Source organism: Vulpes lagopus, chromosome 7 (genome assembly GCF_018345385.1).
Source record: "Vulpes lagopus strain Blue_001 chromosome 7, ASM1834538v1, whole genome shotgun sequence".
Lineage (NCBI taxonomy): Eukaryota > Metazoa > Chordata > Mammalia > Carnivora > Canidae > Vulpes > Vulpes lagopus.
The window spans coordinates 18,734,632-18,751,188 of NC_054830.1; the positions used below are offsets into that span (position 1 = coordinate 18,734,632).

General features: G+C 56.1%; 1 protein-coding gene across 3 annotated transcripts; it reads right to left on the reverse strand.

The window, feature by feature from the left end:
- Nucleotides 1-1,554: 1,554 nt before the first annotated feature.
- MST1R (macrophage stimulating 1 receptor) lies at nucleotides 1,555-16,557 on the reverse strand. 3 transcript variants are annotated; one of them, XM_041764410.1, is made up of 20 exons: nucleotides 13,764-16,557; nucleotides 10,701-10,889; nucleotides 10,493-10,621; nucleotides 10,146-10,316; nucleotides 9,226-9,386; nucleotides 8,492-8,657; nucleotides 8,242-8,378; nucleotides 7,655-7,816; nucleotides 7,466-7,559; nucleotides 7,088-7,297; nucleotides 6,839-6,985; nucleotides 6,597-6,759; nucleotides 6,341-6,424; nucleotides 6,038-6,265; nucleotides 5,597-5,677; nucleotides 5,264-5,445; nucleotides 5,040-5,149; nucleotides 4,621-4,786; nucleotides 4,093-4,229; nucleotides 1,555-2,119 (listed from the first exon to the last, which is right to left on the reverse strand). In XM_041764410.1, the coding sequence occupies exons 1-20, from the start codon at nucleotides 15,000-15,002 to the stop codon at nucleotides 1,864-1,866; spliced, it is 4,212 nt and encodes a 1,403-aa protein (XP_041620344.1). In that variant the 5' UTR covers nucleotides 15,003-16,557; the 3' UTR covers nucleotides 1,555-1,863. The 3 variants fall into 3 exon arrangements, with proteins under 3 accessions (XP_041620344.1, XP_041620343.1, XP_041620345.1); XM_041764409.1 differs by having other exon boundaries at nucleotides 6,341-6,442; nucleotides 13,764-16,555; XM_041764411.1 differs by lacking the exon at nucleotides 1,555-2,119 and adding an exon at nucleotides 4,363-4,446 and having other exon boundaries at nucleotides 6,341-6,442.

Sequence of the window (16,557 nt, forward strand, 5' to 3'; positions counted from 1 at the left end):
CTGCTTAGCTCCCCTTTCAAGTACAGACCCCCCTGTCTTATGAGCAGATAAGCTATGGTCCATGAACTCCAGAGGCTCAGTGGGGAAAGAGCCTCAGTCCAGCTTCAGAGAGGTTCCTGGGCCTTCTCCTCACTCCCTACCCAGGGTGGGGAGCTCTGGGCAGCCTTCAGATTCTCAGGATGAGGTCACGGCAGGAGGACTACAAGGTGGAATGATGGAGACAGTCCTTTCTAACTAGTATGGGGACTACAGCTCAGGAGGTACTCTAGGCTATTCCACCCATCTCTCTTCCAGCCTCAGCAGCGACACAACTGACTCTCCCCTACACACACACACACACACACACACACACACACACGCACACACCAAGGGTCTCCAGCTGAGTGTGCAAGGCTACAAAACTGCCTCTATGCCTAAGTGGGGCTCAGAGGTACAGTAGTAAATAGGCAGAGTCCATCTCTACCTCTCCAGATCATAGATCCCTGATCTTCAGAACCCTGCACTTGAGCAGAAGATCCCCCTTTTAAGTTTACCCACATGTCCTTAGGGTCCTTAGGCTCCCCATGGCAGGGCCCCTTTGGTCTGAGGGGACAGAGTAAGCAGCAGTATAGGTAGAAAACAGCTGGGCAGCTCCAGTCCCAAGGAAACCCCACTATTTACCAGAGAGCTCTTGCTCCAAACCCAGGAGTCCTTGTGTAACAGGGAAAGGAGCTGGGAACTCACAGGAGAGGGAGGTTGTTCCCCTTAGGGTGAGCTGGGGTCTCCCAGACTGGAGGGATGGAAGCCACAGGGGTCCTGAAAAAGAGAGAGGAACCACCACGATGCAGGCCCCAGACCCAGTTACTGGCATCCCAGCTGCCCCCTTTAGGATCCAGGGTGTGGGGGAGGAGCAATATGGAGGAAACTGTCCTCACTCCCCAGTGGAGTCTGCCCATCTAGTGGCTATTGTGCAGTGGCCTTGAGGGGTATAAATAGCCTGGGCAGTCCAACATCTTGAAGCTGGTGCCTTGAAAGTGTGGAGCTGAGGCCTTGCTGCTGGCTCATCTCTCTCAAGGCAGCAAGGGGAATTCTGGCAGGATTTGGTAAGGGCATGGTTGAGGGCGGAGCTGGTCTCCATGCCCTGCAGTGCGAGAGGGAGCTGCAGGTGGAGCAGGGATCCCTGGGAACAGGCTAGAGAGGGCCAGATGCGGGCTGGGTGATGGGAGAAGCCATTCTGGCTGCTGCACGCCTGGGTACCCAACCCACCCTTCTTGGTTCCATCAAGAAGTCCCCAGGACCCTGTAACCTGGATCGGGGCCTCACCCTAACCCTCCTATTCTCTAGAGCCTTTGTGCTGACCCTACAAAGCCTCAGAGTCTTTGTATGTGCTGCTCACTTTGCCCAAAACTCTCTTCCCCCCTCTGCTTCTGGCACAGTTCCCACCTGATGGGGACTTAGCAGAAATGTCACCTCCTAGGGAGGCTTCCCTCACCTTTATTCTCTCTCTAAAGCTGCCCTCCATTCCCTCACAGCAGCCTTTCTTTCATAGCATTGACCACGATTTGCACTTGAATATTCGGGTGTTCATTTACTATTTCAAGGGCCAGTGCCGGTCACTGCTGAGTCTCCTGTGCCCAGCAGGTCAGGCACACACCAGGTACCTCATAAATACTCATCACATTGAGGATCACCCCACTGTTCCCTCTGTGGAGTGAGGGGCCATGGGGCCCTGCTCCCTCCTGTCGCCCCAGAAAGTTCAGGGGGAGGGACAGGACAGAGGCCAGCCTGGGCTGCCCTGGGGCCTAGCCTGGCCCAGAGGCAGTTTGGGATTAACTCCCTGGCTGCTAGACAGTCCAATCCCTGGAGGCCTGCCCACAGCTGAGGTCACGTGGGTTGTGATGGCTCTGAGAAAGGCCGGAGTCGACCCGTGTTCCTGTGCACAGGTGTGGTCTGCGACTGCTCTGGGGGCTTGTTTGACTCCTCCAAGGCACCAGAGCCCAGGTTTACATAGGCTGCCGGCAGCTGCACATAGTGGTCCCCAAGCAGCCTGGCCGCCACGTGCTCTACTTCTTCCACCAGTGCCGTGAAGGTGGGTCTCACCGCGGGGTCCACAGCCCAGCAGCGTTGCATCACCATATACCTGTGAGAAGAGGAGAATGTCGGAGGCTGGGAGCACCCCCCAGTCAGAGATTCTAGGCTGCCCACCTGCTGTTAATCCTGTGGCAGGCCATGCAGGGACAAGGACAGGTGACAGGGCCTAGAGCACAGTGTTGCCCAGTCAGGGACAGCTCTTCCCAGCATTGTGACTGCTATCCCAGTCCTGCCTCCCCACCCTGGCAGAGGTCCGATTGCCCCAAAGATTGAGCTTGGACTCCTGTACCCTGTGACCAGAATGATGGACCTTGGGTTCCTTAAGTTCTCCGTGTCTCTGGATTCTCCCCTGATCACAGAGCTGTTGGGCAGACAGTGGAAGGATGCCTGGGAAGCGCTTAGCTTAGGGCACACCTCCGGAGCTATCACAGTTATATCTTCTGTCTTTTAGGAAGGAAGCCTGTGTCCGGTGAAATGGGGATTAAAAGTCCCTAGACACAGACATAGGAGGTAGAGCAAGTGGCCGTGTGATTCCCAAGCAGTGTTTCTCTGGGTTTGGCTGCCTCTTTATCTTGGAAATGCCATCCCAGCCTTAAATGATACTAAGTGTCCTACACAAAATTATCTCCCAATTGTCGGAGTCTCTAAGGATGGTACTGTCATCATCCCAACTTTACAGATGAGGAAACTAAGGCCTCAAGAGGAGAAAAGATTTGGCCTGGTCTAATGGATGCTGTGCTGGTCTACCCAGATCCCCCTTAATTCCCCAGTGGCTGCTGCCAGCTCTTGCCTGAAGCCTTCTTAGGAAGTGTCTCGGCAAAAAATAGCTGCCTTCCCCAAGCTCTCACTGTGACCAGTGACTTATTAATGTCTAGTACAAGGACCTGGCCCCTTGATCTAAATTTTGTAAAATTCCGAAGAGCTGGGGCACCTGGGTGGCTCAGTGGTTGAGCATCTGTCTTTGTCTCAGGTCATGATCCGGGGTCCTGGGATTGAGCCCTGCCTCAGGCTCCCTATGGGGAGCCTGCTTCTCCCTCTGCCTATGTCTCTGCCTGTCTCTCTGTGTCTCTCATGAATAAATAAACTAAATCTTAAAAAACAAACAAACAAACCCTGAGGAGCCATTCCAGATCAAGTAGCCCCTATGGGATGGGCTACAGCCTCTGCTGCCTCTACACAGCAGCCCAGCTTTTCCCCTAGCCCACTCCTGCTACCCTGGCCCCCAATCTACCAATAAACCCCCTGTACATATATCCCCAGCTCCAAGTCTCTGTCAGGGAACCTGACCCAGGAGCAGATGGGCAGTAAAGATGATTTACCCAGGGGCAGATGGGCAGTAAAGATGATTTCCCTTACTTCAAAGTAGATGTACTAGTGAAACGAATAATAAAGATTAAACCCAAGGCAGGCAGGGCTGGAGGTTACTCAAACTCTTTTGGAGCACAGCCTGAGACAGAAGTCATCAACCACCTTTACCTGTGACCTGGTTCTTCCTGTTCTAACCACAAAGACCTGGGCTCAGCTGAGGCACACGTACTGCTTCTGAAGCTGAACGCTCACACAGGCCCACTGGGCAGGCATGGTGAACATAGCTGCCACCATGCCTTAGGAACAGGGAATCTGAAACTATATTCAGTAGGGAAAAATTTTGATCTGGAGATGTGGTGGGGCTAGTGTGGGAGCTAATGGAACCTTTCCTTGAGGTTAAGTGAATGGAAAAGATGGAAAACAGGCCCCCTTGGCGGGGGTGGGGTGAGAGGAGTGCTGAGAAATCAAATCACTGGCCTCAACCCAGACTCTGAGTGGGGAGTACTGTTACCATGGCAACCATGATATCCTCCCAGCACTCAGCCCCAAATGGGGGTGGAATCAGTCCATAGACCAGGAAACTGAGGCCCAGAGAGGGTCCCTTTCCAGGTCAACTAGAGGACCGGTCAGAGGGCCAGGCAAGAGCTCTGTCTCCTGCTCCTTCCTTGCCTCTGGGGCCCAGGCTCCCTCCCACCACCACTTCCACATACTCACAGAGAATTGGGACAATATTCAGGCTGGGGCAGGCGCCGACCCTGGGCCAGGAATTGAATGAGGTCAAAAGGGTCAATGTGGGGATATGGTGGGGCACCCCGTGTCAGCAGCTCCCATAGCAACACACCAAACGACCACTGTGGGAAGAGAAGAGGAGATTCAACTTTTACCTCAAATTTGGAGGCAGGAGGGCTTCCCAAGGTCCTCTAGCTGGAAATCTATCAGAGCCCCCTCCTCAATACCTCACATTTTCCCTCAGTCTCTTCTCACCATTGGGACCCTGTGTGGAGTTGGGCTGGGGCAGGCCTTGTATCATCTGCAAGGAGCCGATGAGCTCACAGCACCCTCCTTGCCCTGGCAAGAGGAGTCCATTTCAGACCTGCTCCAGAGGCAGGCAAATGGGCTGTGGACGCCACTCAGTTTGGGGATTCCCTGGACCCAGATCATCAGCTAGAGCTGAATGGGCAAAGCCAAGTGCTCTCCTGGGACACCAAGGCCATGTGGCCTCTGGGGCAGGTGGGGCCTCACCACGTCAGACTTGGTGGTGAATCTGTAGGTCTGCAGGCTCTCCAGTGCCATCCATTTGACAGGGAGGCGAGCGTGGCGGTGCTGTCGAACACTGTAGTATTCCTTGTCCAGGATATCACGAGCCAGGCCAAAGTCAGCCACCTTAACTGTGAATGATTCGTCCAGCCTGGGGGGGCGGGGAAGGAATCACACTTAGGACTGGCCCCCACCAGGCCACGAACCCATTAGTTCCAGGATGTCATAGGGCTTCAGAGCCACAATCTGGGCAGACAGGGAATCTGAGGGCCAGAAAAGTGAGGACATGCCCAGGATGGCACAACAAGGGCCAGAGTGTGGGCCCTGCCCTGAGGTGTCCTTACACAGTAGCACACCCTGGTGCCCTGCCCCCTTGCTTCACCCCAAATGCTCTGGCCCCTCACATGCAGTTCCGAGCAGCCAGGTCCCTGTGCACAAACTTCTGCTCTGCCAAGTACTCCATGCCACGGGCTACCTGAAGGCCGAAGCTGATGAGGTCCTTCACTGTGGGATTCTGGGGGCCACAGGGGGCTTGGTAAGCAAGGGCATAGCAATGCATCCCCAACTGTTGCCCAAGTCTCCTGATGTCCCCCCACCCCACCCTGCCCAGAGCCACCTGAGTACCGACCCGCTGGGGTGAGCGGATGAACCGAAGCAGGTCTCCATGGCGCATATAGGGCAGCAGCACACGGGGCAGGCCTTCAGGTGGCAGCACGATACCAATGAGAGCCAGTACGTTTGGGTGGTGCAGACCACGCATGAGCAACCCCTCGCGCAGGAAGGCCTCTGCCTCCTGCACCTCTGTAATGCCTGCAGAATGGGTTGAGTCAGGCTCAGACCAGGGAGACCCTCTGCAAGGCTCAGATGGGGAAATAAAGGAGAAAGGTCTCCTGCTTGAGGTCACTCAGCAAGGCTGTAGCACAGCACAGACGGGGAACCTCCTGGCCTCTTCCCCACTTACGACTCAGTGACTTTACAGCACAGTGGATTCGATTCTGGTCCTCGTCTATGTATTCTCCATGATAGACAACTCCAAAGTGGCCTGGTGAAGGAGAAATGGTAAGGGACCCCCAATGCCCAGGGTGCACGCCACACCCTCTCACTGGCAAGCAAACCCCAGAGCACCACCTGGCCAATCTGATATTAAAAACAAACATCAGCCACCTGGTGATAGAGCCTGCACCCTCCCATGCCCACTTAATCTGTAGCAGAGTCCACTGAAGACAGATGAATTCCTATTCCACAGATGAGCAAATGGAGGCTCAGAGAGGTTATGTGGTATTCCCAAGATCACAAAGGTTGGTGAGAAGGCCAGAGCAGAGTCCTGCCCAAATGTCCCTTGAGCCCACGCCACCTCAGAACTCCATCTGTGCCCCAGTTCCACCTGCCTTGGCCCCCACACCTTTGCCAATGACTCGGTCACTGTGGGTGACCACCTGCTCGTGGGGGATCAGCACATCCTTGACCTCGGCCAGGAGTGCAGAGTCCAAGTCCCCAAGCTGGATGGACGCTGTCCGCAGCAGTGGGACACAGGACCCATCCCCACTGTCTGAGGAGGATGCTTTGTGGCCCCAAGTAGTAGAATCCAGACCATCCAGACCATGCAGACCATCGGCGGCGGCAGGGGTGGCTATGGAAGAGAGGGAGTGAGGGGTCTGTGGAGCAGAGTGTGTGGCTCCAGCTTTCAGCACTTCCCCCGCCTTACCTTGGCCACTTCTGTAGTCAGAGCCTGAGCAGAGCACAGGCAAGGGCACAGCTCCAGTCGTCTGGCCCAAGGATGCCAGGTCATCTGAGTTTAGAGAGAGGACTGTGGAAAGAGGTCCTTGATGGTCAGCCTCTCCAAGCTCCTAGAGGTTTGGGCAGACCTCCAAGGCCAGGGCAGAAGGAAGATATAGGGACTTGGAGATATCATGGTTTGGGGGTATAGGCTGAGTTTGGGGGTATAGGTGATGAGAGCTCACCTAGCTGTCTCCTCCGCCGGTAGTTGAAGATCAGCACAGTGGCCAGCACAGCTACAAGCATGAGCAGGGCCAGCAGGACACCAAGGAGTAGCCTCTGTGGGACCCGCTCTCGGCTTGGCCGTACCACCCTCCCCAGGATGTGACATTTATCATCCACGCAGACCTGGGGGCAGGTAGCAACTCAGGCCCAGCCTGCAAGCCCTGGCCCATGTCTCCCATGGAGAGCCATCTGAGCTGCCTACCTGCAGTGGTAGTGATTCCTTGTCAAGTTCCAGGGAGGGGGGCAGAGGGCAGATGACCACATCCCCCCGGAGTTCATGCTGGCAGACCTTACCATCCACGGTCACATTCATGTCTATACAATCAGCCACAGCACCCAGCCCAATATACTGCAGAGACAGTCATAAGGACTGGCCAGTGCCCACATCTCGTCTGGGCAAGGCTTCAGCCCTAACCCTCCACTGTCCCTACCCTCCATCCCCCATACTTACCTCAAACTTAATGGCATGCTCCTCAGGCTTCAGCGGGGCTAGGTCAGTGCTGGGTGGATGGGGTGGGGGCAGGAAGCGAAAACCAGGCAGTGTGAAGCCAGCAGCTCCATCCCCCCAGGCACTCAGGTTCCCTATCACCCACCTCTGGGGGCTTCGGACCACATAATCAGGCAGGCGGCACTGGTGCTGCTCCGGGGACAGCCCCTTACACTGCCAGGGCCCATGTAAGAGTGGTTAGCCAGGCATTCCACCTACAACCACCTCCTCACCCCTCCCCTCCTCAGCCCTGCATGGGGTCGAACTGGAACTCAGGGGACTGATCCCGTCTTTCCCCCCACCCCGCTAATGCCCACTTGGCAGCTGCCAGTGCCAGCTCACCCTGTTTTCCACTACCCTAAGTCCATCATGGAATGACAGCACTAGGTGCCATGCTGAAGTCAGATGCTGGCCATGGATGGTGACATGGGAGCCACTGTGGAGGAGAGCAGTGTGGTGGGCTTAGGGTGCTCTCTCAAGCTGGTTCCCTCATTCCTAGGAGACCAGAGTGGACAAGGAGGCGGCACTTACATATAGCCACAGTTGGGGCTGATGCCCAGCACAATGGGGTCTTCCCGGTAGTGAAAGTTCCAGAAGCCAGGCACCACAGCACCCCCTACCTGCAGGTGGATGGGAACGATGGCCGTAGCAGCCCCAGGGGGCGTGGTACATAAAAGCTGCCGCTCACTGACCCTGCAGACCAGAGTGGGAGGTGGAGAGGGGGATTGGGCTCAGGATCACCCTCCGTGTGATGGCCAGATCTATCTTTTCCAAGGGTCTGCCAATCCCTCTCAGTTCCTCTGTTGGTTATCTTATCTCCCCAATCTGCCTATACTCAATGGGTCTGTTTGAAGATAGAGCCATTAAGTCTTCCAAGAAGGCAGGGCAGGAATAGGTTCCCCAGGGCCTTGGTTGGAGCTAATAAACTCTGTGATGGGCTCTCTCACCATCCCTAAACCAGCTCTGGGCTGCCCACCAGGGCGGGCAACAGATCTTCTTCCTGGACCCACTCCCTATACTGACCATGTGCCAGCTCTCCTCTCTCTGCCCTGGCAGGATCCAACTCCCACCTGGAGAGGGCCCTGTAGTCTCCCATCCCCTTGCCTGTTGTCACTTACTGTTTCAGTGGGCACTCAGTCCCATTGACCAGCACAGTCTGACTGGTGCCTAAGGATAGGCCCTTGCCTTCAAGGGTGAGGCGGGTACCCCCTGCCCGTGGGCCAAAGTGGGGTTTTACTGCTGTCAGCACCGGCTCCTAAGAGGGTATGGAGGTGGCTTAGGTTGGCATAAGAGGCCTTCCACTCTAAGTCCTTCCCCACCCATATTGCCCAGTTGACCAAGGGCATAGACAAGGCAAGGTAGCCTCACCATGAAAGAGAAGCCTTGCAGCATGGAGGTGCCGTCTACCCGGAAGAGCTTGCCTAGAGGCACGTTGGTCACAGTGAGGCTGACATTGGCGGGCCCTGCTGGCTGCTTTCCCGAGGGCTGTAGCTCACACTCAAGCTCCTCTACAAAGTCTTTCTGGGGCACTGGGCTAGAATACCAGGGGAAGCCAAGGTCAGCCAGGGGTCACACAGGCTTGGCTACCTGCCCACCACATATCACAGGTCTCCTCTGAGCCTAAAATGGCATCTCTTCACTCATCCCTTCCTCCAGGGTAGGCAGGATCTGGTGAGGCAGGGCCTACTAGCCTTGCCCAGTTTCATGACTCAACAGATAGGTAAGGCATACGCAGGCTCAGGAAGGGACAGGGAGGGCTGCCCGGGTGGCTCAGCCGTTTAGCGCCGCCTTCAGCCCAGGATGTGATCCTGGAGACCTGAGATTGAGTCCCACATCAGGCTTCCTGCATGGAACCTGCTTCTCCATCTGCCTCTCTCTCTCTCTCTCTCTCATGAATAAATAAATAAAATCTTAAAAAAAAAAAAAAAGGAAGGGACAGAGATGTCTCCTCAAACATCAAGCAGTCAAACATCAAGCAGCTAGAGCCACTTCAGCTCGCCTCATATCTCCTTGTCCCCAGTAAGCAGAAGACAGGGTCTCACAGGGCAAGGGCTGTTTGGTTATCCCTGTCAAGGATAGGAAGGGCAGAGACTAGGTTATACCTGAGGTTTGAACTGTCCTTGGGCAGCAGTCGGCAGGGACTTTGGCCCACGGTGACATGATGCGTGCCCTCATGCACCAGATCAGCAGGACGCAGGTGGAAGTTGGAGCCACACAGGGTCAACCTTGTGCTGCCCCTTAGGGGTCCACTCTGAGGGTAGAACTGAAGAGGGGAAGAGAACCTGAGTCCCTGTGTGGGTCAGGGCTCTCAGCTATCTGCTTTTCCCAGAGTTTTCTGCTGTGCCCCTTGCCTGCCCTCCCTCAGTCTCCTAGATCACTGGCTAGTCCTCGCTCGGGCACTTTTCTGCCTCCAAGTCTTTCCATGTGCCATCCTCTCTGCCAAGAATACCTTTCTTGTTGATACTGAGAACATTCCAGGCCTAAGGATCATGGTCAAGACATGCTGACCCCGCACCTGGGTAGTTCAGTTGGTTAAGCATCGGACTTTTGTTTTTTGTTTTTTTTTTTAATTTAATTTTATTTATTTATGATAGGCACACAGTGAGAGAGAGAGAGAGGCAGAGACACGGGCAGAGGGAGAAGCAGGCTCTATGCACCGGGAGCCTGACGTGGGATTCGATCCCGAGTCTCCAGGATCGCGCCCTGGGCCAAAGGCAGGCGCCAAACCGCTGCGCCACCCAGGGATCCCTGCATCGGACTTTTGATTTCAGCTCAGGTCAGGATCTCAGGTTGTAAGATGGAACCCCATGTTGGGCTCCACCCTCAGCGGGGAATCTCTTTAAGATTCTTTCCCTCTGTCCCTCCCCCACTCATTTTCTCTCTCAAATAAATGTCTTTAAAAAAAGAAAGAAACAAAAAGAAATAGTATTAAAAAAAAGAAGAAGAAGAAGAATACCTGCTGACTCTACCCCAGGCCCAAGCTTGTCCCACCTTTCCCTGTGTCCTGCCAAGCAAGCCTTACCTCAGTAAGCTTAGGTGGGCAATGATCCTGTTGCCAGGAGCCAGGACACTCTTTCTGCCGGCCACACATGCCCCCACACCAGCCACAGCCCATGAAACGCTGTGCCCGCAGACAACTCCCACAGGTGAGGAAGTGGTGGCAGCCAGGGCCCTGGATAGGTACCTGGAAGACCTTGCAGTGGCAGACAGGTGGTTCAGGGGTGATTGGAGAGGGAACTAGGCCCCACAGACACCCTGGTTATTGTAGATCAGGGTGGTGAGACCTGTGTATCAGTGCTTCCCAGGATTGGATGGAGGGGCTAGGCTCCCACAGCCCTGGCCCCAGGCCTAACCCCAGTCCCACCTTACCTGATCCCCAGAAGCAAAGAACAGGTGGTCTCCAAGGCGACTAACATCTCGTTGTGTGGGCTGCCCATTGTTGCCCAGTGAGAAGTTGGACACAAACAGCAAGTAGTTGAGAGATCTGGCCAGCTCCACCTGGGACAGGTTAGTGTGAGCAAAATGGAAATGGGGATGGGGACCCAGGGACAAGGAGACATGGAGACAGGAGTCCTACCTGCAGGATGCGTCCATCAGCTGTGCCCATGTGGGCCACTGTGACATTGTTGAGGCGTGTCACGTGCAGGGCAGTGACTTGCACTGGTCCTAACAATCCATTGAAGAGGTCCACACGTGATAGGCTGCCAGTGACCAGTAGAGGGAAGTGACGGCAGCTGGTGTTGAGGCTGGGGGCCTCCAGGCCAGGCTGGGGAGGATCAGGGAAGGAGTCAGGGCTCATCACCACACATTGGCCCCTGGGACTCTGTCAGTGACCACAGAAGCCCAAACCCCCATCCCTTACCTGGCTTAGCTAGGCCCCAGGTCTGCCACTTGCCCTCTTCCACCTACGGGTCTCTCAGAGGCAATAAGGCCAAGAAAGAAGGTCCAGGCTGGAAGACTGACTTCCATGCCTTGCTCTGACCCGCCATGTCCATTCTGATAATGACTTAGACTCTCAGAGACCCAACCCCATTCTGTCCTCACAACTGCCCTGTAAAGTGGGTGCTCTCACCATCCCTGTTTTTCAGTTAAGGAAATGGGCTCAGAGAGCATTTTGTCAATTGTCCAAGGCCTTATAGACACTCAGGAGAGGAGCAAGGTAAGAAATCTGAGCTCTTGACCAGAGTCTTCTGCTCTCTGCTGGTTATGCCCTGAACTTCAGCAAACCCTGTGCCCCTTTGGGGCTTCCGTTTCCTCTCTAGCATAAGGTAAACTCCAAAGTTAATTGGCCAGCATGGGACTGGTAACAGGTCCTTCTTCCTGAGACTCCAAAGATTTTTCTCCACATCCCCACCCCCGCCCTCACCACCTGCTACCTATATCCCCTTCAGGGTACAAAAGAGAAAAACCAAGGCCTGAAGGCTAGACCCCCTGGATTTAAGGGGGATTTAAGGGGGAGACACTGCTCCCCTGATCTTAACAGGAAGGTGTTTGGCGGCTGCACTCAAAGCCCCGAGACAGGACTATGGAAGCTTCTGGGGAATCAGATCAGGATAAGAAGGCAAAGTATTGGAACTGAGTGCAAAGCACAGGCAGGGCTCAGTAGCTCTCGCTGCTTGGGACCTTCTCTTGCTAGTCCTGAGGTTCCCATCAAACCAAGTATGCTTAACCTAGTGCTTGGACCTCAGTGCTGATCAGGAGCCCTGGGGTGCAGAGCTGAGCCCAGAAGCTCCACACACTCTGGGGCTGTAGCCTGTGTGGGTGGGAACTGGGACTTTGGCCTCACCTGAGGCAGGAAAAGGGGCCTGGCCTTAGCCGGAAGCCAGCCAGGTGTTTTCAGCATGACTCAGGGGCAGGTGAGGCTGAGGGGTGGAAAAGAGGCCCTACCCCAGTTGGGGCCACACCCCTATATGCTGGCCCCTGGATTCCAGGGCCTTAGCTCTGGGTTTCCAGGCTTGCTATGAGCTTATTGCTCCTGAAAACCTGACTCTAGAGTCCAATGCTCCACAGAGGAGGGTGACTGCTCCAAACTTAAACTCTACCTGGACCCACGGAAGGTAGGTGCCAGATCAGAGCCCCACAGGCTACCTGAGGACAGCTACAATAAGCACACAGTGGGTGTTGCCCTGGAGGCTCCGTGCCCAGTCATCAAACAGCACACAGGCTGGTTTACACACCTCCCAGGGGCCTGGCCAGCTTGGGGGTCATTTTGAGATTAGTCCTCCCAAAACCTGGCACCGCCAACTCACACAGGATGTCTTCTGACCTACCGACCACTAGCCAAGTCAGGGAGAGATTCTGACTCTCCAGGGGGAGAGGAGGGTAGACACAGACAAGGTCTTTCCACCCATAAGGTCTCCTCAACCCAGAGGGACTCAGCTGAAGGAGTGAGGCTGGAGATCCCCTACTCCTCACTGTGTATAAGTTCTTCCACCTCTGAGGCATCAATAAGAGCTAGAAAGAAGTCAGTGGAGAATACCCCAGAAGGGCCAGGGCCATAGGGCAACCACAGACTCTGAGAGCAGAGACTGTGAGTCAGCTCACTGAAAGACCACTCATCTAATGCTGTTCACCCCATGGCCTTGGTTTAATGTCTTATAAACTATGGTAGGACTGTTAGGCTCTAAAGGGTCAGTTTTGGTTTTGTCCTCAGCATTTTAAAGAATGTCCTATTTGTCTCTGCTCCAGCTCCTTGACACCATGGCTGGAGAGAACCTGGGTAGGGTCTGCTAGAAAGAGCCCCCAGTTCAGCATGGGCTGAGAGACCTCCTGCTTGGGGTGAGAGGGGGAATTGGAGCCGGGCCTCAAAGATAGTAGAAGAAAGTCTAAGACTCCTTTGTGGTGAACCAATTCCAACCACCCCCTCCTAAGCCTTTACTCATCCCCAGATGTTTATAGTTGCTTGCACAAGACTGGAGTGAGCCTCCTGGAGTTTATTAGAGCCAAGCCACCTTCCCATCATGTCCTAGGTCCTCCCCCAGTCACCCCATAGAGAACAATCAGGAACAGTGAAGGGTGTCAGTGAAGCCCAAGCCATGCAGGCTCTCTGACAAGCCCCCAAACTTCCAAGGCCCAGGAGGCTCCCTGAATTAGGGTGGGGGAGTAGGGGAATCTTTGACAACTCCTGCACCCCCCTCTTTAGAAAGCAGAGCAAAACAAGTGCATTCAAAGGTAAAATGAAACTGTGTTAGTGAACAGCTGCATCTGTGTGAAACTGTTAGCATCTGCCTGTGTGAGGGGCTATTTCTCTGTGTATGTCCCCAAGGCTACGTGGTGGGCAGGCAGGAGGAGATCCCACCCTTCTATCTGGAGTTTGGCAGTGTGCCTGCCAGAGACAGTGGTGATGCAATCTGGTTCTCACACAATCTGGGAAACTACCTAAAAAAAACAGAGGTGGTGGTACCTGAGAGGGTGAAAGAACGAAATGGAGAAGCAACAGGGGCTAGCCTGGCTGGGAGGTGAGCCTCCCAGGTAGCCTGTGCTTGGCTGATTCCCTCACCCCTGTGCCACTCCACCCCGCTGCCCCCAGGACTAAGGAACTGCGTGGAGGTTCCTTCTTCTCCCCTCCTCCTCTCATCCCAGACCCTCTCACTGGATTCAGCCACCTGCTCACAGGTGAGGGTCCCTTCTTTCTGCTCACCGGGTTGGGGCAAAAACTAGGCAACTGGAAGAAGTCGAGGCCTCTCCGCAGGCCGGGGGAGACAGGAGGCTCACAACAGCGTTCCACGCCCTGCTCAATGAGAGTGTCCACGAGGTCGAGGGGAAAGGCACAGACGACAGAATTGGGATTCACACCGGGGCTGCTGTCTCTCCTAGTTGCGAAGACTCCGAATAGCACTTCCTGGCCCTGGGGGATGCTCAGCTCCGCTGCCAACTGGCTGCCCACGGGCGCCGTGTGGGCCGCTCTCAGCACTGGGTAGGACTGTCCTCCCTGGGGCGCTGCCCGGCGCCGGCGTTTGGGCTCCAAACGGCAGTCGAGGATCAGCTCCCGGTAGTCCCCCAGCTCGGGCTCGGCAGCGCTGAGCCGTGCCAGGCGCGTGTGCAAGGCGCCTGGGGCAGCTGTCACGCTGGGCCGCTGCACGGTCAGGAAGTAGACGAAGGCTCCGGCGCGGAAAGTGTACACGTACTCGATGGAGTAGGAAGTGAGGTACTCGGGCAGCACCGACAGCGCTGCAAAGCCGGGTGCGAATCCGGAGGCATCGGCCTTGAGGCGTCGGATGGACACCGAGCGGGGGCTGAATCTCGCGGCCACCGTCGCGTCCAGCGAGGATGCCGTGTAGAAGTAGGAGGCATGGCCCTGCTCCACCACGGTCACCAGGGTGCCCAGGGGGCTGGCCACACAGTCAGGGCACTCGTCGGGTCGGTTGTGGTGGGCGGAGAAGAGGCAGAGCGGAGGTGCCAGGCGCAAGGCAGCGCCTCCCGGCTCAAGTTCGTGCAGGAAGCAGCGGCCGTGCAGGCTAGACCCGCAGCTGACCAGCGCGGGAAGCGCCGGCTCCAGCACCAGCACCCGTGCATCTGTGTCTCCCTGTGGGCCGTGGGGGCCCGGGCCACAGGCCGCACATGTCTGGCAGCCGGAGTCCCCAACAGGGCCCGTGACCAGGCTCTCTACTGGCTGCAGGCCAGGCCCCAGCACAAACAGGCGATTGCGTATAGCTACGAACACTGCACTCCCGACCTCGCCGCCCTCGTAGGTCGTTACGGCCTGTACCGGACCTCCGGCAGAGAAGCTGGGCACCTGGTACTCCACGTCAAAATTGCGCAAGGCGGCATAGGGGGTGCGTGGGCACCGCCAGGACCCTCTGGCCAGCAGCGACGGCGGCGGCAACAGCAGCAGCAACAGCAACAGTGAAGGCTGGGATGGCGGCGGGAGAAGCTCCATCTAGGCCCCGCTGAGGCCCCGCTGGGGCCCGTTCGGGCCTGGCTGGGAGCAGACTCGAGGTCTAGACTGGGATCCTCATCCAGAGCCGCCGGTTCTGAGAGCCCTCGGGCAGCTGAGCCCCGCCCGGGGCTACCTTGATGCCCAACGTCCTCCCCCCTCGAGTCTGAGCACCTGGCACCAGGTGAACACTCACACCCCGCCAGGGAAGAGGGAGGCCACCTCACCTGCTGCCCCAGCTGCAGCTCCAAGCCCGAGCTTAGAGCAAAGGCTGCTGAGGGCGCGGGGCGGGGCTGGCGGGGCCACGGCGTGGGGGTGGAGCTGTGGGTGGGGCCTGTCTACCACCCAACTCTCCAGGCCCTGGCAGGCCTGTCACCTACACCTCTTGGGCGTGTTTTTCTCAATGGCATGTGGGTGAATGTGGGTGGAGTGGCCTGGAAAGAGGCAAGGAGGCCGCAGCCGTCCCTTCCTGCCTTCCATGACCAATTAGACTGAAATTAAGAGGGATCAGGGGCCACCTCAGCACCGGTGAGGGTTTGAAGACCTCTTGGCTTATTTCATCCCTTGTCATCAGTATCTAGCAACACACTCAGACGCTGGTTCCCAAACAGGGCTCAGAGGCCCCTGAGAGGCCAAGAATGTGTGGAAGACCAGAGGGGAGACATGGGGCCCCCCAAGAGTACTGCTCTGTGGGAAGGGGCCATCCTTCCATGGGCCTGCCCTGGGATGTGAGTGACAGGATGGTGTCAGAGGAAGGTACGTTGCACCCTGCCTGCCTAAGGTAGGGATTGTGAGTTGGGGCCTATCCTGCTGGCTGGACATTAGAGTCAAGAGTGGTAGGTTATGTGGAGGCCTGACCTCAGCTCTGGTACTTCCACTGCTACCTCAGTAGATAGAGGTTGCAGGATAGGGGATAACAAAACACAGTGCTGGCCTTCTTTGCTGCTCATATGGGAGAAACATGGGCTTTGACAGGGGCCCTCTAACCTGCTCTATAAGCTATGCTGGGCATTGGTCCCTCTGTCTCCAAAACGAGGATGTAGTTCTAACTAGGTGGCTGCCCAGAGTTCTAAAGTGTGTGAGGTGTATGGGATCGAGGAAGGAGAGGCCACCTTGCTTGCCTCTTACACCTTGCCTATTACACCTTGATAACTAGTTCTCCCTGATACTAGAGAGGGACTGGGAGACATCATCAGCCTGACAGCCCCCTCAGCTAAGTGGGCCTGGACCCTGGAGGGAGGGGAAGCTTCATAAGGTGGCCCTATGCTGGGGTCCAAGAGACCTGTGAACTGTGGGTCCTAGGGTTTTGGAAGGTAAGAAGGGTGGGGGAGAGAGGAGCTTTCAGCCCAGCAGGATTCATTCAGCCTGACTTTTAGAGCTGTATCTCCTGTAAGACCATACTCCTTGTTCTTCCTTCCAGGAGCACCATTTTTCCTTTCCTCCTCTAAAAGCTTAGATAGCACTTCCTCCAGGAAGCCCTCCTGATCCTGTAAATGCCAGAGCCATTTCGTGGGTTCCACAGATCCTATGCTATACCCCTCTCCTGGCCAGTTGACCC